The sequence below is a fragment of the Pteropus medius genome, unplaced genomic scaffold (genome assembly GCF_902729225.1).
Source record: "Pteropus medius unplaced genomic scaffold, Ma_sr-lr_union100, whole genome shotgun sequence".
NCBI lineage: Eukaryota > Metazoa > Chordata > Mammalia > Chiroptera > Pteropodidae > Pteropus > Pteropus medius.
Genome location: NW_024340849.1, coordinates 23,407,977 through 23,430,721, shown reverse-complemented (window position 1 = coordinate 23,430,721; position 22,745 = coordinate 23,407,977). Strand labels below are relative to the sequence as shown.

The 22,745-nt window shown below is 35.1% G+C and overlaps 1 protein-coding gene and 1 non-coding gene across 2 annotated transcripts in view; both read right to left on the bottom strand.

The window, feature by feature from the left end:
- RIT2 (Ras like without CAAX 2) overlaps positions 1-22,745 on the bottom strand; it is a 312,271-nt gene that overhangs the window by 147,354 nt on the left and 142,172 nt on the right. Inside the window, exon 4 of the mRNA XM_039842644.1 lies at positions 6,144-6,335. Within this exon, the coding sequence (XP_039698578.1) occupies positions 6,144-6,335 (192 nt within the window). The remainder of the gene's footprint in view (positions 1-6,143; positions 6,336-22,745) is intronic.
- Positions 6,755-6,873, bottom strand: LOC120589768 (5S ribosomal RNA). The gene has a single exon (XR_005649564.1). It is a non-coding gene; the product is annotated as a 5S ribosomal RNA (ribosomal RNA).

The window sequence follows — 22,745 nt, the reverse complement described above, 5'->3', positions numbered from 1 at the left end:
TTTGGTTACTTCAGAAATATTTCTCAGCTGAAAATTAGGAAAATAATTTAAAAACCGATTTTAAATAATCCATGCACCGAAGCCTATATACTTTTGTCATCAGAGAGCTCTCTAGCCTTCACCCAGATTTAATTATTCTTCCTTTTCACACAATTCTTATACATTTGATCTGCTAATTTCCAGCTTGTGAAAAGCAGATTAGCAGCATAATAAACTAAAAACTATTGCAACAATCTAGGGGAAGGATAAGGATTGTAGTACCTAATATTTATTGAGTCCTTACTTTGTGTTAAGCACTATTGCTTGATAACCTACCAACATTATTTCATCCAACACTCTCAATAACCTATAAGAGATATTATTCACATTTTATAGAAGCAGACAGTGGGATAGAATTCGGGATATATAATATTATTAGGGATCAACATTTATGAAAGGAAGAATGAAGCAGGATTAGGCAGAGAGAGAAAGTGAATGACAATACAAGCTCCACAAAGTCTGTGCCAAACCAGCAGGGGGATGTGGAGCAAGATTTGCCTGTCGCAGTGTCTCACACTGGGCTGCAATGGCTGGACATTCATGCCCACACCTCACTGGAAATGGGTTTCTCCAGGAAGGGTATGACCTCAGGCAAGGAGACTGTGTAGCTAAGGCTGACTCTGAAACATTTGACAGCTGGAAAATGTCTATTGACTACACCTCCTACTTCTGTGCTGTTCAGGAAGTACTTCTCTGAAGGAGAAATTTGATCTATATCTTATGTCTTCCACTCATTTGTCCAAGAATACAGCAACTATCTCAGTAAAGATTCAACTCAGGACTATCTGATTCTTTTGACCATATGCTTTATTACTTTCTAAACTATATTTGCTAAATTATGTTTTTTAACTATGTCTTGAGAAGTTCATCACGGACACCCACAGTATTAAGTGATAATACGATGATGACCTCAAGTGCCACTGAGGAATGTAGCAGTTTGTCCCTACATGAAAGGTCTCTACACCTCAGTATAATTTTGTCACCTGTCATCTAGTCAGTTTGCTGCATGAGTATGGAATCTGAAAAGTGCTATTGCTCTCATAAAAGCTACCATCATTCCTCATCCTGATGACCAAGTCTCCTAAGTGGTCCTGCTGTTTTCATTCTTGCCCCACACAACAGCTAGCCTGACAATAAAAATGCATTTGTGCCTGCTCAAATGTTTGGAATATTTTATTTTCAAATGAATGTATGTGTGAACACACACACACACGTATGAATGTATGTGTATGTAATTTTATTCATAGCACTATTTTTTGCAGTGTGCAGTTGGTACACAAATTGTGTTCATTATCTGCTTCCTTTGCTATAATTTCAGATTCTTACAGATAGTTTTTATCTGTCATATTCAACTCATAAACAACCCAATTCTAAAAGAGTGCCTGATACTTACTGAACAATTATTAAATATTTGGCAAATATATTGAATGAGAAAATGTTATCAAAATAAAAAAGGAGTGTCAGAAAATTGATTTGAGTTCAAATTCCAGTTCCACAACTTACCAGTTTAGATAAATTACATATATCTCTAAGCTCTGTTTTGTTTCCCATCTTAACTGGAATATATTTGCATTTTTAATTAAATGAAATAGCATAGAAAGAAAATGCCATAGAAAAGATAAATAGGGCTAAATAATTCTTAAGTTTGAGTGCCTATCCTCATAATATTGGGCAAATTACCAAACCTTTCTCTTTCCATAAAAAAAAAAAAAAACCTCATTTGGAAATGTGTTTATATGGATTATATAATATACTGATGATAAAATATGAATTAAGAGCTACTTTTTAAATTCGAGTGGTATTTGCAGTTAATTATCACAGCATATTCAATATACTCTGGTACACATTTATGTTTTGTTTTGATTGTGTCTTAAGGCAGGCCTGTCTATAAAATTGTTCTTGATATGTGTGCACTGGGCAGGCTAGTCTTGCCAACTTCTCCTGAGTGTCCCATGGTTTGTGCACACTCACAGCCCATGGTTCATTTCCTATGCTCTAGAGTTACTCCAGCTGGTCTTTCCTAAAAGAACTATCACCATTCACCTGATTCTTCCTACCTGGTCAGGATGCTTCTCCATTTGGCATCTTCTTTCTCAAAAATTCTGCCCACATTATCTTTTCTAGTTTTCAACAACAATTACAGTTATGCATGTTGCCATATTGTTCAATATTCAGTTCTGTTGTTTAGTATGGTTTTCCTCCTACTTTACATGTATAGATCCTTCCTGAGAAGAATAGAAAGTCCTTAAAAAGTGGCTTACTCATTCCTTTACTGAGCTCCAAAGCTGCCACCACTCTGCAAATAAAAGTAGATACTTGATATAACTCTAAATAGATGTTATTTTTCTTAATACAGAGATTCTTGATTCCCACAGCTTCCATATGCCCCTCTCAGTAAAGGAATCAAACCATTTCCATTTTAGCTATCTCACTGAAGAATAACAAAGGGCCTTATAGGATCCCCAGTCAGCACTCAAAGAGTTACACAGACTGTGGAAAGCAGTTTCAAGGCTTCAAGCTGAGTATTAAGCTGCAATTAAACTGTCAGCACTGAGGGGTTTCTCGTAGTCTATATTCAGGATAAAACCAGTTTGTGGTCTGCAACTGATGTAAAACTTTTCTAATCTAGCTCCCAAATCCCTGGAACTCATTCCATTCATAGCACTACTTTTATTTGCACAGTGGGTCAGGGTTTTGCAAAAATAAAAAACAGGAATTATCCCCTTCCACTCCCCAGTGTGACAATAGAAGACATGATAAATAGGGACAAAGTCCACGGAAACCCAGGGGCTTAATGTCTGAGAATTTTAAAAAGGCTTTAGGGTAGCCTGGATGCACTTTGGACAAAATTGTTCAGCTGATTAGAAAACAGCACTTTTCAGTAGTTTTTACCTCATTTCTTTACTTTTATTTTTCTTCACACTCATCCCTCCAACTTCTGGCTGTCACTGGCTTGTCCAAGTCCCGGCGCACCTCTCTCCATATCTAAAGAGTTACTCTGATCCTTCCTGCTCTGACTTGCCAATAAAACACAATTACTTATATTCCATTCTCTGAGGAGCATGCTAAGATCCTGAAGCTAATACGGAAAAACTAATTCATAAAAAATAACAATGGTTTGCAAGCCAACAGTGTAACATAGTGAGATTTCAAATCAGAACACATTGGGTATTGCCTCTCAATTCTAACGAGCTGTGTGATCTTGAGCAAGTTACTGAATGTATTAAAGAGTCAGTTGACTCTTAGGTAAATAGGTGTCATAAAGGAGCCTATTCATGGGAAGGAATAAATACAGTTATGTGTGTTAAGTGCCTGGCGCAGAGCCTTCCAAATAACTAAACGTATCAACATCATCAGCATCAAAATGACTATTGTTCCCAGATAAAACACTACTTTAAACAGAGCCCTTCGATACATTAGCTCAAAGCAGGAAATGATAAAAACATTAAGCACTAAAATTCATTTATTTTTCTTGGTAGAAAAGGATTTGGGATTCACCAAAACATGTAAAGAATGCAGCTGCCACCTTACCCTACCAAACAAAAATGGTAAGAAATAGTTTTCCTTTCAACCTTTTTTCAGTGTAAACCAAGGAAGAAATCCTACTGAGTGAGAATCTTACTTCTCTGACTACCAGCACTAAATCAAAGCACCCCATAATTTCTCTCCAGCTCCTTGCTACTTTATTACTCTAGGAATCTTCACAAAAATCCTCTGAGCTATAAAATACGCAAGTGTCAGCATCTTCGTTTTTGTTTTAGATTAAAAACAAAAACAAAAACAGAGACCTAACCTTTGAATACTGATATAATGAAAGAAGTACACGTGATCTGGGTTTTAGTTTTAATTTCGTCATAAACAGTAATTGTTTATCAAAGTCAATTTTTGTCAATATATTCTCTTATCAAATATCCTCATCCATCGTATGCTTGTCTCTCTATACAGGACAATTATAGGATTAAAAGTGTAAGTCGAAAACATTTTGAAAAGGAAAACCACTCTACAATTATAGGAATAATTATTTCCATCACAAACACCAGAAGCCAAATTTGCACATCACTTCATCATTTGAGACTTTGATACATGAACATTTTTTAAAAGATTGTAATTTGAGTTTTCATGGTTCTTGCACTTTCTGTGCCTATCTTGTTTACGTGCTTTTATCCAAAAGGCAAAGTCTGTAAAATCTGCATAATTATACAGTTTTATGTCTTTTTTTGGTATTTGATTCAGACATTTGTGATGCTTGTGAATATCGCATCACTGCTCATTGCAATAAAGATGGACATTGATGTACATTTCCATCTCAGGGTGCTCCCTCGTGCTACTTCCTAGAAGTCCTAAAACAAAATGAAACAAAAAAGCAAAGCCCCCCACCACTGTTCAGAGGAGTATCTGAAGTTTTCACCACTAGAGCTATACTTCTCTTCTTTCTGTCAAGTACTGAGAATAGATTCATATTTAGCTGGTGAGAAAAACTTGAACTTATATCCCATAATAATGTAACCATAATAATAATGTAACCATATTACATTAAACATTGCTTAGGAGAAAGAGAAACAATAAAGCAAGACAGAAGAACAGGTGCAAAGGAGACAAAATATAGCTCCTAAGAAATACCTGCTACTTTAAGACGCTTAGACTTTCAAATAAAATAGACAGAAAAAGTCATCAAAAAAATGTATTGCACTAAATTAGAGCAATGTGTTTCCGTGTTAGGCATAAATTTATAAACATTAGCTCCATATGAGAACTTTTCACTTTGAGAAAACTTAAAATGCATTAGATACGAAAATCCAAATATATAAAACAATGTAAGAGAAAAGTAATTGCTTTAGTGAAAATTCTCACCTTAACTAAAGGTTTTATTAGCAGGCTACTTTAAGAAATCAAAAAATAAGTCATTAATTGGAATAACAATCTATTTAAACCCAGTTCAAATTTAAGGTCAATGCAAATAAAGGTAAAACATCTCAAATTACAACTAAGCCACTCAATTTAGAGAATTTTATTTACAAAAATTTTATTTGCATGCAACTTCTCAGTAATGTAACTTTGTGAAAAATGAGTCACAGCAAGGGAATTGTGAAATGATTTGTCTGGTCCCTGAACTAGATTTTTGTTTTTTTAGTCTCTTCAGAGACCTAAGGACACCTGAAGTATCATTACCTTGTGGACATCTCAGAGACCAGGCCATCATAGTTTGCCCATCAAGCCCTGATAGTTAGTGTATGGTCAAATGGGAGTAAACTATAACTATAAACTACATGAAGTCTGGTAATGGATCTCAGTCTAAACGAGGCATAGTTTCTGCTTTATCAATTTTGATTGGAGAAATTGTGAGACTGAGGATCTCAATGACACAGCAGGGGCAGCTTGAAGCAGACTGATGGTATATAAGAGTCATTTTTTATTAAAACTGAGAAGTAGTAGCTTGCTGATTATGGAATTTGAGAAGGGTTTTCGTTTAACTATTGCTGCATGGAAAAATTACTCCAAAACATGGTGATTTAAACAATTTGCCCAGGAAGTTTTTCTGTTTCATGTGAATTGGCTAGGTTAACTTGTGAGGTTGCAGTCAGATGGTGGCTGATGCTGAAACATGCAGAATGAATGGCTTTACCCACATGTGTGGTGTCTTGACAATTGTGAACAGATATTGCATTGTACACTTGGCTCTCTCGAGTGCTTAGCTTGATCTTCTCTACATGGCAGTTAGAGGTATACCCCAACATCAAGTGTTTCAAATGGCAAAGGCAGAACCTGTTGAACTCTTAAGGCTCAACCTCAGAAGTTAAATAGCATTACTTCTACTACATTCTACTGCTCAAAACAAGTCATAAGACCAGCCCAGATCCAAGAAAATGGGAGAAACATTCTGCCTACTGACAGAGTGAGGTAAGGACACTGCAAAGGAGTATGTGAGTGGGATGTATTGTGGTAGCTGACATAATCTCTATGAGGACATCAAAAATGTCTTACAAAAATCCTGTGCATCACTTCTTTCCCATAATTCTCTGTATAAACCTTGGAAAACAACCATACTTGGTACTATGTATCCTTAGAGGAAACAACAGAAGCTAACAGATAAAATTGGCACTCACCTGGCGGAACTGTTCCAGGTCAATTTTGTTACCCACCAGCACCAGGGGAATTTCATAGGTGTGACGGACCTGAAAAATGAGCTCTTTAAACTTGGCAGCCTCCTGGAATGATTGGCGGTCAGTGACAGAGTAGCAGATGATAAATCCCTCCCCACCTCGCATGTACTGCTCCCTCATGGCTGTGAATTCTGCCTGCAGGAAAATAGCAAAATTGTGATGCAATTTAGAACAGCAAAGCCAACACATAACATCAATAAAAAGTCAAAAGCAGACAAATTATGAGAGTAAGAGTTTGGATAGAAATTTTCTAGAAGTATATTAATGGGCTTTGCATATAGAAAAGCAATATGAGGTCTAAATGTTTTAAATTCTTCAGGATGTTGATCGTTGATCATAAGAGATTTACGAGATCTTGGGGGAGATTATGTTAAATGGCAGATTCACAAATGTAATGTTGGGGAGTATGTATGTGTGTGTGTGTGTGTATGTGTATATATATATATATATACACATATACTTTTAATAATTTTTTTTAGGCAAGGCAATCCTTGAGTGACCTCACAGATTGCAAGGACCTTGTCACTTTACAATCCCTTATTTTTTATTTTTTATGCCTACAGCACCTGGTCTTCCTAGGTGGTCTCCCATCCAAGTACTAACCAGGCCCAACCCTGCTTAGCTTCTGAGATCAGACGGGATCGGGCTTGTTCAGGGTAGCATGGCCATAGACTACTTTTAATAATTTTTTATTTAATGACCTAGTTTTAGGGAAAGGAATCTAAATTTGCATACTCAAAACATTAAAATCTAGAATTTCTTCCTCAAAAAACATGGAAAGAAATTAGAGTTTAACTCTTTTTATCCTTATGAATGAATGAAGTTATTAGCACAGTTAATTGCAGACTCGATTATATGTTTGGGTATTCCTAGATTTGTCTCCCTGAGGTATATAAATAAAGGGATTTTGAATGCTGAGTCATGGGTTCATGTCTACGTTCTGTTGATACTTCCATCCTCTTCTGTCTTGAGAGGAGAGAATCACATTCCACAGCGCATCGATGTCCCAACCTGAGGGTCATTGCTGTATCAGTTTTTCATGTTAATCCCATCTAAACTACAACTTTCTGCCAACTGAAAATTCAATATTAGATTTGAATTGCAATCTGAAACATTTCTCAGTCTGAAATATCTTTTTTCACTATTATTCTGAATCCACTGTTAAAATCACAAGGGCTAATTAGGTTCATGCCATGGGAAATAGAAAACTTAGACTCTGGCTGTGGAACAAGCCATGTTAAACAATAAAGGAATATAAGAACACACTGGATAATTTGTGAGATAAAGGAAGTTTCACATGAACTTGAGTTGTATTTGCATTTCGAGGTGAAGATGTATATTCAACAAGCAAAGTGTTTATAAGAACTACTAAAATGTCCTGCTCAAGGTAATTGTCTAAACAAATGTTAACATGGCTTGACTGTGTTAAATGTGAATGTGAGCATTTAGATAGATCCAGAAATTTTGGAAAATTGGGGTACATACAAGTCTATAGAGTAATAAAGTTAAGGTCCTGACTTGATGGGTGAATTTCTAAAATTGTTTTCAGTCAAAATGGAATGGATGCAGTTTCACTGGGTTCAAACAATCATTGCAAGTTGTAAGAACTTAAGCCTGAGAGGAAAGGGACTTGTTCAAGGATGGACAACCAGCTAATGTAGAGTTGGTTTGAATAACTTATGTTCCCTGACTCTCAATATATCAAACTTACTTACTATTAAATTTTACTTTAACTTAATCCTAAATTTCACCATGTGAGTGAAACATATTAACATGGGGGAAACAAATCCTACTGGGTCTCAGTTTCTTCATCTCCAAAACAAGGTAGGATAAAAAAATGTCTGAGGTCCCTTATAATTGACATTCTTTCATTTTGAAAACCCCATGCCTCAATCAAAATCCAGTAGCTGACATGGATAGACTAGAAAATTATGGACTGAAATTGCTAAATAACGCCTCCCATACTTATGATGAGTTTTCAAACAAAAATGATAGAATCATCATAGAAACATATGTAATATTTAAGAACATATAAGTGGGCTTGTTATATCAGTTGTATATGATTGAAACCATAATAAAAGTGCAAACTAAACTGGAGAAGATTTTACAACTTACAGTTCTCTATTTGCCAATTATTATTTTAAGCATTAAAATTATTTTTAATTGTCTATTGTGTATTGAAAATAATACACATTGCAAAATATTTAAGTGGTACAGAAGTATATAAAATTAATTTTCTTCCCACTTCAAACTTCCAGTTTTCCTTCCCAAATGCATGACAGTTAATAGTTGCTTTATCCTTATAGAAATAGTCTGTACAGCATAGACATATACATTCCACCTTTACACAACTTTTTATACAACATTATACAATTTTTACTTTAAACTTTAAGATTTAGTAGCCTAATGCACCTTGGAGACCATTCCATATAAGCATGTATTGATTATTATTTTTCAAGGATACATAATTCCTTTTATGCATGTACCATAATTTAACTAGTTGCCTATAAACAGACACTTAGATGTCCTCCTTTTATTACTATTACAATGTTGCAATGTATATTAAACATCCATGTTTCACAGATTTATGTATACTTGAGAGGTAGTATTACTAGATCAAAAGAGTACAAACATTTTTACTTTTGAGAAATAGTGCCAATCTCACCAAAGACATTGTACCCATAATTCTCCTTCCAACATTACATAAAAGCGCCTGTTTCCCTCATTCTCACAAATGTCACTTATCAAATTTTTCTACCTTTTATAAACTTAAGAATAAAAAAAAAAAGTACTTTGTTTTCTTCATCTGTATTTATTTATGAGTCATGTTGAACATCTCCTATGTTTATTATCCATTTATAGATTCTAGATAAGAATTTTATTTTGTTATAAGAAATGAAATAGCTTTTTCATTTTTGAATTCTTAAAAAATTTGGACTGCAGGTTTTTTTTCTGACAGACATAAGGGAAAAACAATAAATTTGACTACTTTACCAATAATTATGCCATAAGACTAATAAGTTTGAAAAACTCCAACAACCTATTAGGAAGACAGGCAAAGTATATGAAGGTAAAATTCAGAGAGTAATATTGGATGAATGAATGAGTGAATATCCAACCATGCAAATAGATTTCCTGGGCCTCGCATCTGATCTGATTTGCAGTCTCCAGGTATGGCTAGCATTAGTTTTTTTAAAAGGCTTCTTGTTTGATTTTGCTTTGCACCGGGATACAGAGTACATAAATCTGCGTTTATGTTCAAAAGTGGTCTTTATGATCTAAGGGCACAAAATCTGGGAGGCACAGTACACAACTTTTAGGTTTATTACTCACTTAGAGCAAGTCCTCTAACAGATCACCTAACCCCTTAGCACCTCGATTTCTTCTTTTGTCAAAAGGGATTAGGATACACATTTAACCCATCTTACAGGGTTGTAGGAAGGATTAAAGGAGAGAACGGATGTGAAAATGCTTTGATGAATTTTTAAAATACAATACAAATTAATCCTATTATTATCTCTGGTACAAATCCTACAGAATAGAAACTTGCACTGGGAGAACAGGCATGAAATCCTCTTAGAGCTGCATTAAATATAAATGTGGAAGTATTCCTCAAATATCTTAATAAGGAAATCATTGGGTTTTTTTTTTTCCAATAGAAGAATCTTTCCACCAATAAAACATATAATTAAATTATCCTAATAAATGGGGAGGATACCTCCTCTTAGTTTACCTTTATATAGGTGTATATAGGTGTGTGTTTTACTTAAAGATGCACTGGAGGCTGGTGGGGCCCAGAGAATTGAGGAGAAACTCTGCCGCTATGTATCAACTTAATAATATATGATACTGAAATCGCTTTCTAAGAAAAAGTCATGTTCAACATGTTGCTTCTTCCATCTTCATTCATCCATGAATTAAAGATCTCTATGCTTTATGTTCTGTGTATCCTGAATGTTAATATCTTCCTCATTTGCTTCCTGCTTTAAGTGAAACTTGTTGGTTAATTTTTCAGGAACATCACTAGATACCATTTGCTATCCATAAACAGCAAATATCTACAAAACAGACTCACTGTGTAAAATGCTACAAACATAAGCATTGCTAATATCTTCCAAGCTACTCTGAGTACAACACTGCAGCTTGATCAATTCCTTTGGATATGCTTCTTTGTATTAAATTCTCTTAATTCTGAAAAGAATTTTTGATTATGCTCATTTTCCAGTTTCTTCATTATCAGAATAAGTTCGAGCAGGTATTCAGAAACTTAGGGACCGAATCAGCTCCTCATTGCATTCAACTAGTGCTACTACAACATATGAATGCCTCACTATTTACAAAATGCACTAAGCACTAAAGTCAAACCCAACTTTCAACTATTTCCTAGGACCACACACACATAGCGTTGTCTATAGCGGTTGTCATGCCCACAATAACCACACCTCCACCCTAAATTTATCCTCCTAGTACAAAATAGTTAATCAAAAAAATAAGTCAGTCCTGTACCTAACACTATGTCAAGTGGTAAGAAATATATCTTAATATAAAAAAAAAGAATGACCCAGTCCTGGTTGGAGGAATATAACTAGGCCTGGGTAAAATGAATGAAGAGGGATTGAGTACTAAGTGAACCTTGGGGGTTTCAGGAAGGACGAGAGCAGTTTTTAGAAGGAAGGAAATGAGGTATGATGTTTGTTTGTTTGTTTTCTTAAATTTATTATTTTCAAAGAGCTCCTGAACTTTCATGCAACCCTACTTCCAAAGAGTGTGTATTATTACACTTAAACAACTTTTACTGATTCACGTTGAGCATTTTACATGGAAATTAAACATCTGTGGCCTGCATACAAGTCAACAGTTCAGTTTTTGGTGTCTGTCAATGGAGCAATGTGATTGCTGTTGCTTTTGTTTGAATGTTTTTAAAGAAGGGAGAATAAAAAATAAAGATATAAAAGTGATGGAAATGTAGGTATCATAAATTTGTAATTGATGCAAAGTACAAAAATTGAAATCAGTAGGAGTTGTCGTTCTTCAGTCTCAATCTGATGGCTTAAGCTGGTTAAGAATGTTCAATTGAAATAGAAATGAACAAAGCTTTTATAAATGCTGAGACTATATGATCAAAGATTATATCTGAAAGGCAAAATATAATTAAGGATTTTATATTATTTTGTAGTTTTCAGAAGATATAACTATCTTCACCATTATATATTTGTCATCTGTCTTTCAATATGTGACACTTATGTACTTTTGGGAATGCATTATATCATGGAATACTGCCTAACTCATTTATCAAATATTAATTTAGCACTTACTATGTGACAGGCATGTAAAATTTGAAATGACTTTAATACATATAATAAAATGAAAATATGGATAAATATGGAAAAGAACAAATAAAAATTAGAACATCAAAACCAAGATAAAGTGAGAACACAATTTGATCTGCCAACTTGACTCTCAACTTTTAGACAACTAAAACTACAGGTGAAACACAATCAATTACACTGCTTTTGTGGTCAATAAAAATAACATGCTAATGTGTCAGGTGACACAAATCTCTCCCTGAGCACCTAGAGCTGAATGCAGTTTCTCTTGCGGGGGTTTCAAATAAGGGACAACCACCTCAGTAGCAACAGGATCTGCAGTATCATGTTTCCTAAGTCTCTAATTGCATTTGTCAACCTAAGTCTCTAATTGTTTTTGTCAATTTAAGTCTCAACAAACATTTTGTAGACTTGTTTCATGATAATACTGATATCAAATAGGATAACAGAAAAGTTATTTTTTAGAAAATAGAACAGCATGTTAAGATTGAGGATGATAGTTAAAATAATTTTATTTTAATGCTTGAGAAACTAAAAAGACCCTTGATTCTTTTACATTTTTAAAATTTTTTGATTGAGATATAATTGACATGTAACACTATATTAGTTTCAGGTGTGCAACAATAATTCAATACTTGTATATATCAGAAAATGAACACTAAAATAAGTCTAGTTGACATCCATCAGCACACATAGTTAAATTTTTTCTTGTGACGAGAACTTTTAAAATTTACTCTTAGCAACTTTCAAATATACAATATAGTATTACTAACTATAGTCACCATGCCATACATTACATCCCCCAGACTTATTTTCAACTGAAATTTGTACCTTTTAACCCCATTCACCAATTTTGCCCACCTCCCACCCCCACCTCTGGCAACCATCAATTAATCTGTTCTCTGAATCTATGATTTGGGGTTTTTTGGTTTTGTTTTTGTTTTAGAGTCCACATATAAGTTCTTTCTCTGATTTATTTCACATAGCATAATGGCCTCAATGTTCATCCATGTTGTTGCAAATGGCAAGATGCCCTTTTCATGGATAAATAACATTTCATTGCATATGCCAAATTTTTATTATCCTTTCATCTGTTGACAGACACTTGTGTTGTTTCGATAGCTTGGCTATTGTAAACAATGATGTGATAAACATGGGGGGGAAGGTACCTTTTTTGAGTTAGTGTTTTTGTTTTCTTCAGAAATACTCAGAAGGAGAATAGCTGAATCATATGGTAGTTCTAGTTTTAATTTTTTGAGAAACTTCCATACTGTTTTCCATAATGGCTGCATCAATTTGCATTGCTACCAACAGTGCACAGGGGTTCTCTATTGATAGGTATGTACTTATTGCAATTTTATTGTTTTCTGGCTGTTTTGTAATTAAAAGTCCATTGATTCTGATGTAGCATTGAATACTGGAGGATTCAGGGTGCCTAGAGTCTGACTATAATGAAGATAACTCCTGTAAAGCTCTTACCTCAATACAACTCACAATAAATACTAAGGCTGCAATGTAGAACAGCCTACATAATCCATGGGCCTAGTGCAAAATGAAGATGTGGGGACCCTCATTCAAAAACTAAGAATTTCAAGACAGCAACAGCAGAACATTAATCAAGTGAAGGGCCCTCTGAGTATGGAGCCATGGGCTACTGCAAAAATCACAGGCCCATGAAACTAGCCCCGTTGACATGGTATAACCACAAAAAAGCAGTCAAGAGCACATGTGAGAACTCCAAGAGAGGTTCTCTGGGCAGGTCTCCCAGCCAGAGGAAGAGGTGGTGGTAATTCTGCTCAGATGTTAAGTCACTACAGAAGCTTCCTGACCCCTATGAGGGGCACAAAACTGGACAATGACAGATGCACAAGGTGGTGTGAAGTATAGGGTTGGGAAGAAAGTGAGGGACATGGGGTAGAGGGACTGTAGCATCATATGGGAAATGATGCTACAGGAAGAGACATGAGTAAGGCCCATGTCAAGAATGGCATCTTCCTATCGTCGAGTGAAATCACATTCCTGAAAGCCCTGACCGCTAGGTTTTGGATTAGGTATGACAGGAAGACAAGAACAAGATCATTTTATTATTATTGTCATGTGGCCCTATTTCAATAAAATTGGTCTGGCAATAGTTGGAGCAAGGGAGAGAAGAGAGGTTGAAGATAAGGAAAAACTCTTGAAGGCCGTTGTAGTAAGCCTGAAGTAAATTTCAGTGGGGGAATAAATAGAAGGGAAAATTCTTGAATGAGAGGTCACGATACAGAGAAATAGAAGAAAAATATTTCTGACATTTCAAGGAGGAAAGACTTGATGGCCACAAATTTGGGCACGAGAGAGAAGAAATAGAAAAATGCTATAGATGGTTCAGTCAATAATACCGGGCCATTGGTTGGGCTTTTGCACATGCCCTACCTCTGCGTTCCATATTATTAGCTCCCACATGAGATAGGAAAAATTAAAATATAGAGATACTAAATAATATCAAGTCCTAGAGCTACCAATTAGGAAATCAGAGACACATTGTATCATACTACCTCTCCAAGGAAAATAATTCACTTCATTTTTTATACCTCTGGAGCCTTGAAAACAGGTCATAACAGAAAGAAATTGATTGAGAAGGTAAAAAGCTTAAGGGTCATTGTGTCACAATAAAGATTTGCACTTTTCTAGCTAGAGTTGACACTAGATACCTAAAAGGAACTATCCATAGGTAACTGGAAATAGGGTTTATGTGAAAGAACAACATCTGAATGGGGCAGGTTTGAAAGCCACAATCAGGGAAGTCTTTTGGCTGATCATGGGGACAGGAATTAGGCTATAAAGTTAACTAATTTGGATCAGTTTTGGGGAACAGGGATTTTTTTTTCTATTTTTACGGGGAGTGAATCTGGAGCTTTGTCCCATCGAGAATATATTTATCTATTTTAAAGGAGATTTTATGAAAATGGTTTTTGACAGCTGTCTTCTAGTTTTGTTTCCTCTTGGCAAACGTGCTCAGTACTTAACAGTCCAGATCTATGCACTTATGACTCTTTTATTGTAATTAATGTGCTTTGCTCTCCTTCCCATCACTAGACTCTAAACTACCTGAGAGAAGGATCATTCAGCGTTGTATTCTCCAAAGCACCAGGGATGGTGCCTGGATCAGAGCCCAGTAGATAATTATATTATCATTTGGTTAATTACTTAAACTAAATGTTCTTAAGTAATGTTACGATTCCCTGGATGATATGCACTTTAAGGAGAGTAAGTTTTGGAGGCTGGAAGATGGAGATAAAAGGAAAAGAGAATCAAATCTCTAAATTAAAAACAAAGCTTTTAGTTATTTACTCATTCCCGTATATGTAAGGCAAGGTCTGGTTTAACTTTCCTGTAAAAAGGTATATCCCATTGAAATCTGCACCAACTAAAAAGCAATTTAATGTTTCTTATTCCATTTCCCTCTTCAATCACTTGTCTTACTGTAATAAGTGAAGAAAGATGAATCTTTCTGTCTTTGGATGCATCTAATTTCTTTCTCATAGAAGTCTGTTTGCCTTTTCCCAGTCTATTTGACTTGTACTTCATCAAAGACTTAAAGTTTCATGACTGCCTCTGGTGGTACAAATCCACTAAAAGATATTTCTTATCACAGCTGGTTTCCTGTTTATCCTGGAGGTCACTCATACCTAGAGCTGCTTTCCTGCTGATAAAACCTACAGGAATGCATCTTGGAAGGAGGCAGCATAACTGTGTTATGAAAGGATTTCATCCACTGCATTTTAGTCATTCACAATATGACACTGAAAGGATGATCCTAAAAAATGCAGTGAATAAGAAAATTCGGATGCCAAAATTGTATTTCCTGATTGATTTAGAGCACAGGATAGGATACTTCTATAAAAAAAAAAAAAAAAGATATGAGAGACATGTGTATGTGCATAGAGATACATGAAATGCTCTAAAAAGTGTCACTATTACAAAAAAATAATTCATATTTCTATTGGCTGAATAGAAAATAAATTATTACTTGGTTTCTCAGATAAAAACCAAATCATCTCTTTTGTAATACTTAGAATCATTTGTTTCCAGATAATCCTAAAATTTTTAAGTTTTATTGAGAAGCTAATATGCCCTAACTATACAAATGGAGAAAAGATGCCTAAAGAAGAAAAATGTACGATAGATATCAGAATTGCCATGCCAAAGATCCAAATTCTACTTAGGCTCCCCTGAACCTTTCAACTAGTTCTCCATGTTCAGCCTCCACCATCCTCTAGGTGATGTCTGATCACCCTGGCCTACCTTCACTAAGAATCCTGCCAGGTCAACTCTGCCAGAATTCCCACATATGCCTCCCTCTTGGTAAGTTTGCATCCACTGATCCCCACCTTGCTCCTTGGCTATATAAATGGCTACTTGTCCATGCTATGTTTGGAGTTCTGTCGGTTCTATACCGAGGTGTCCTTTCCCCTATTACAATAATCCTGAATAAATCTGTTTTATCACTTTAACTGCTGTCCAGCTCTGATTTTACTTTTAACGACCAGGCGGAGATTATAGGGTTCCAGGTTCTTGTAAAGAGTTTGATATACCTTACCCTTCAGATGAGTTATAGTCTCCTGGGCAGCTGCTTTAACCCCAGGCCCCCACTTTTCCAATCAATCCATTATTTATTTCCCTGTCCAACTAATCTTCTTTAAGCACTATGTTCATTATGTAGCTCTTCTGCTTCCAAAAGTCCAATGGTTACCCAATTGCTTTCACATCAAATCTATACTCGTCTGCTTGATTTTAAAATCCTATGTAATGTTGCATATCCAGCTTTATTTCCAACTAATCTGGAATATGTACTCTCTAATGGGGTCACTTTTTTCATGATTTCCTTGTATTAGTTCTCTCCTCACACCATTGTGCCTTTATGCACATCGTCCCCTGCACTTGAACTTTTTCTAGCTAATAGAGAATTTAGTGATCATCAGCTGCAGCTCATTCTGCAGATGAGAAAATAGTGAAGACATTATTTTCTCATAGCTAATTAAAATACAACTAAGTCAGAAAACCCAGTCTTTTAATCTGTTTTACATTGTTGAGAAGCCTCCCTTTCTCTTCAGTGACCAGTGTTGTGCACACTCTTCATAGTCAATTACATTCTTTCTTCTTCCATGAACCTATGGCTAACAAACAGCCCAATTGATAATACTGTTGTGAACTCAAAAATTAATAATTCATTATATATTTCTCATATTTCTGAGTTAGATTTGAGTCACCAAGTAGATTTTAATTATTCTGGAGTCAACATCAAGGCTTAAACTGTGCCCAGTACATTTTGGATATATGGAAATTGTAATTGCTACTGTTTGAATGGATAAACGACATTCCTGATAATGCCTGGTGTATGGAAAATGTATATGTTCTAGAACAGAAATAACCAGAAAGCTTCTAACACCAGAGAAGTTTGTGAAGACATGTAAGACACATTTTCCTTGATTGATCTTTTTAACACAATTTGGGAGAAAAAGTTTTGAAAATTTATATTTTTAAAGGAGATGTCTGCACAAGCAAAATTAGAATTTTTGCCATCGAGTCAGCCAATCTTTCTTAAAATAAGTTTACAACTGTGTATACCAATATAAGACAATTTTGAATATATAAAACAACATCATTTGCCCCAAATTATTTCACCCTTCTGTAGTAACTGTGCTTACCAAATAATTTGGTTACAAAAGTATAATTGTGCTTCATTCACTTTTAAATTCAATGTGTGAGTTTCTCAATGTGTTTGTAAAAAACAAAATAACTTTGTAATATTAGTTTGGTAATGTTAGAATTATTTTTATTTAAAATGTGGTAATTTTAGAATTACGTGTTCAATTATATATATTCTAAAAAACAGACTTATAGCATGAGGTTAAAGCCAAAAAAATATATAGAGATAATGGGAAAGAGGATAAAGAAAACCAAGTTTTAAAATTATCAAGCTTGGTTACTGTCAGTGTTGTAAGATGCTTCAAAATGGATTCAATGGGGAATAGTTCTTGGGAATTGTAAGCTGTATGTCAGAAAAGCTTAGATATTAATACATGCACATATAACACATAGGCTTATTTTTAAATGCATTCCAGTACACATAAAAATTTGAAGCAATTATTTTCAGAAACCGCTCTCTATTGTAGCAATATTGGAAATTTGGAAACTTGCTGTTCAAGATGGTAGACTTCTATCCTTTGTTCCTCAAAATGCAGTTGTAATTCCAGAATTATTAAGACAATCTATAATATCATTAGAAAATAAAATGCTGGCAACAGTACCTCAAAATGTCTCAAAGGTTAAAGGTGAAAGATTATCAGAAGACTTCCTAATGAAGTTCTGAGAATCTTCAAATATTGAGTCACCAACATATGGAAGTACTCAGTCAGGGCGCAGTTCTCAGGATAACTAAATAAAGGAATAACTTGGACAAACGACACCCTCTTCTCTCATCTTAGCAGCTACACCTTTGCCCTCTGCTCAAAGCCCTGCTGATCCTATTTAGGAAAGTGGAAGATCTAGCCGGGGAATAACCTGATATGGATGTGGGGGCCTCAAGAGAGAGGATGCTGAAGTGATTCTGAACTGCTTCACAAGAGAGTGCAGTAGGATGGTGGTAATGAATGTGGACCCTGCTCAGATAATAGAATCTCCTACCACAATCTTCCCGAGAGCAAACACCTCCTCCTCCTTGCCTTTTTTGGAACAAGACTTGTGCCTACAAGTTTTTCAGATTTCAGCACATCCTGAAGCCTTGGGGCTGGTTAAGTGCTTTGATTTCCTGGGCTAACCTATCATTGTGCATAATAGTGTCATTGCAGTTGTCTGTGGTATCCCAGCTGGACTCTAAGATCCATGGGGGCAGATGACTTGTCTAGTGCATTCTTTCTTATATAGCCTTCACGAAATAGTGTCTGATATATTAGATATGCTATATGTTGAATAAGTAATGAACTTTTAGGATTATAATATCAGACGTATTATCATTTAACTGGTAAAGTTTTCAGTTAAAATTTTCCCATTTAACTGGGAAATTTCCATTTCCCAATCAGCTTTGTCATAACAAAAGTAGAAACCAATTTTCAGTCAGTCTGAAAAATATTAGAGAAGTTCCATTTAAGTATTTGAAACAAACAAAAAAATACAAGAGAGTTTTTTTTTTGTTTTTTTTTGTTTGTTTTTTTACTCAGGAAAATCATATATGGACCATTCTCAAAAATTTTAAACTACTAAAGTGAAAAATCAGAGACAGTACAAATTTTCCTAACCTTTCTCTTTTCCTGATTTCTCACCACACTACGATCTCCATCTTTTATGAACCATTCTGCTCAGAACGTCAATATAACACTTACGTATTCTTATACCACATGTGGCAGTCTTGTCATTCCAATTCCACATTAGGGTCAGAGTTAAGGTGATATAATGAAGAAAATGATTTAAGAACCCCATAAACATGACTTTAAATTTACTGGATAAGTTTCTTTACTTCACTGAGCATTTATTTTCTCATCTAAAATATGGAAAATTAGTGTCTCATACCACCAATTTGAAGATTAAGCGATACAACATGTCATTATGTATAAAAATGCCTTATACTATGTTTGGTTCTAAAGTGGTTTGCCACTGAAAAAATGTTAGCTCTGTCTCTTTTTTATCCTCATGAAAACCAAAGCAACAAACTCTAATTTCAATGTTTTATTACTGAATAATCCAGTTACCAATTTTATTTGGAAAAGCCCGTGTGGAGAGTACCGTGTTATCAGAGTGATTCTAAAATAGTTTTATACTACTTGAACTTCAGAGGTATATCAGAGAAGCTGATGAAGGGGATGGTAAGAGCTTCATCTCCTGGAGATACTGTGGCAAGTTGGATGGTATACATGGATTCAGAGTTAAGTAGAAGAGAGGAAAAAGAACAGGAGATGTGCTCTGGAGAACATCAAATCCATCTGCAAAGCTGATTTAGTTATCAACTAATCACAAAGCTTCCTGCTCTACATATATCAGGGTTGTATCCAATTTGCTCAATTCTAGATTGAATAGAAAAGAGTAAATAAGACATGGATGGAATATTGCAGAGTGTTACATAAATTTGTAAACAGATAAAAAATGCACTGAGGAAAAATAAAAGCTAACCCAATCTTACCAAAACAAAGAACCCAGGAAATAGTAATTGTAATTATTTAGGAAGTTAATAAATAAAACCCTTCAGGAGGTCAGAGATTGGTCATAATTATTTGAGAAGCAAATGTTGGATGGGGTGAGGCCTCAAGAGTTCTCTGCCTCTGAAAGAGGCTGTAGAAGATTGCATTGTGTTAACAAAACTTCTGCAACAGGCACAGATTATAAATGGAAGCAAGGGTATTCAAATATGAGTCTCCAAGACATTGTAGGAGTTTAGTATTTAACAGTTAATATGAGTAGTAGTGGCAAAAAAAAAAAAAAAAAATCCACTGTGCTCTTGACATGATGTTCGAAATTGGGAAAATGGGAAAAGAATGAGAGAAGATAAAAACAAGGAACTTTTAAGAAAGATATGCAGAAAACCTGATGGTAAAATTGCCAGTCCCAAGGATATTTACAATGAGACTACATATGTATGAAATCTTGAGATTTCTGCCCTAAATAAGACAGAGCAAAATGACAGTATAAGTATCTCACCTAATTTTCAGGATTCAGCACAGATTAAGACACTTGGTAGGTCCTTCCAAAGTTTGTAAGTCCTTTCCCCCTCTCCCTTAAAAATATCTTTCAAACCTGCCGAAAGCAGATTAATCAAGATGACAAAGTTTCAACTTTAAAACTCACTCAAAGATGATTTTGCTACCACAAATAGCAAACCTTCTAAGCCAGTGTTAGAATTCAGCACTATTAACTGAAGAATGATTCAAATTTGGAAAGTATTCTATTTATATCTGGACAAAAAAATCAGATATTCACCTGTGATAAAAAATTATTAGTAACATGATCATCCTAATTTGCTTGAAAGAAATTAAAACAATTGACAGCAAATTTTTAAGTGTCTTTCAGAACATAAGAAAGTAGATGATTTGGACGTGTGAAAACTGACACAAAACTACAACTAGCAAGAGGCCAGAAGGAGAGGGACTCTGGAGTCAAACACCCAAGTTTGAATTCTGACTCTGCCACTTTATAGCTAGCTCCCAGTGGCTCCGCTTTTTCATCTGAGTAATGTGGTTAATGAGTGCCTACCTCATAAGGCTGTTGTGAGGACCAAGTAAATTAATACAACTAAAGCTCTGAAGATGTCTCTTTGTAAAGCATTTTCAATAGTTTCTGGGACACAGTATGACCCAATACACCTTAGCTACTATTAATACCACTTGTCCTACAAGGTCTGTTTCTTGCTTTTAACCCAAGATAGATCAAATAGCTCTACTTATCATAAGTGGTCCAGAATGGAATGTGGAATTAGCAATTTGAACTTGCCCTTTTAAACCACCTATTTTAGGCTCACAGAATTACAAATGAGTCTAAACGCACAGATAATTTCCCACAAAAGGAAAGTTTAATTTTCCCCTGGATTGATTTACTAATGTTTAATCCAATATTACTAGTGAAAAAATACCTATTTTAAATTTAAAATTTTTATCTTATATTGATTCCAAGTGTGTTTGTTTTTGTTTTGTTTTTTTTTAATTTTAGGTAAAAGTCTACTGAGGCACCTGTTAATTTCCAAAAACTGAACTGTAATTCTGGTTAAAAGAGTTCTCCCTTTCAACATTATGCTAGAAAACAATATGACTTGCTAGCTGTTGCTACATCACATAATATAGAAAACAAACAAAATACTTCAGTTTAACATTCTATAAGTATACTAGTTTGAATATAATGACTAGAACTAGAAGAATTTGCTTGAGAGGATTTCATATCAGTCCACAGCAATTTGCATTAATCTGATCATTCTCCTATTGCTTGTCTACCTGAATGACAGTTTTCTAGTATAAATCTTATAGATTAACACTCTGGGAAAAAGCCAACACTGGTGTTTTAATGCATTTGTGCAAGATAATGTAACCGAACCTGAATAACAATGACACAGGAAAGATACATTTGAATGCCCTATGCATTTGCTTATGAAGTTCCTATGCCTTAAATTCCTTTTCATTTCTCAAAGTTCAGTTTAAATGTTGCAGGTCCCATCTCAGCTTCTATTTAAAGTAAAAATGCTCTCAATTTTTGAAATCTCATAACATGTTTACATATGCATATATATACATACACATATGTCTTATACTCTACTGCATGGTGGGCTGCCTGGTAATGTGCCTGCACACTGCATTTAGGAGGTCTTCGACAAATATTTAAGGAAATAAAGAATCACACTTTAAACAAAGTCCTTTACAGTTTATATGGACCTTTCATTGCTTTGTTTAATACAACATTATTAAAAGTTGTCAAGAATTCCATTCTATAAGTTAGGAAAATGAAGGTCAGGAATATTCAATATTTTGACCAAAGTCACACAGATAGTGAGTGGGAGGACGAGGATTTACATTTAACTCCACCTGACACTAATTCTGGTGCACTCCTCACAATGCCATGCTGGTAAATTTGCTGACTCAGAGCAACTATGCCATTTGTTTTATTGTACGAAATCCCACTAGTCTAAGACTTTAAATGCAACCCTCTGATAGTGTAAACCCAGGTCCTATTTATGCCTACTTTATATGTTGGAAAATGGCATTCATTCCATCAGGCTTGACACTCACTCAGGCTTCTAACACATGTATTTGGCATAATGACATTATTCAGAAGGGGAATTTTGAACCACATCTAAGGGAGAGAAGGAATAGTTTGATCCCAAGTGTGGGGAAAGGATATCCAGACTGAGACTTTACAGAAGCAAAAGAGAAATGAGCAAGTAGTGTGTATCATTTTAAGCAGATTTTCATGACTGAAGCCAAGAGCTTCTGTTAGGGAAGAAAATAGACTGGCTGTGCATAGAATCAGGATAGAAAACTGTCAAGATGGTATGATTTGAGGGACACTAAAAGTCATTCCTTTGCCTAAAAAATATTTTCCCTGCTGACCCCTCCCCGACACCAGCATAATTGAGTTGAAGCATCAGAAGTTTCTGTTTACAGGCAAGTACATTCTCTAGGAGGGATGAAACTTTCATTGTTTGCTGCTCCTAGACACACGATGAAGTGGTTGATTAGCAAAGGGCAGTGAAGTTCTTAAAACG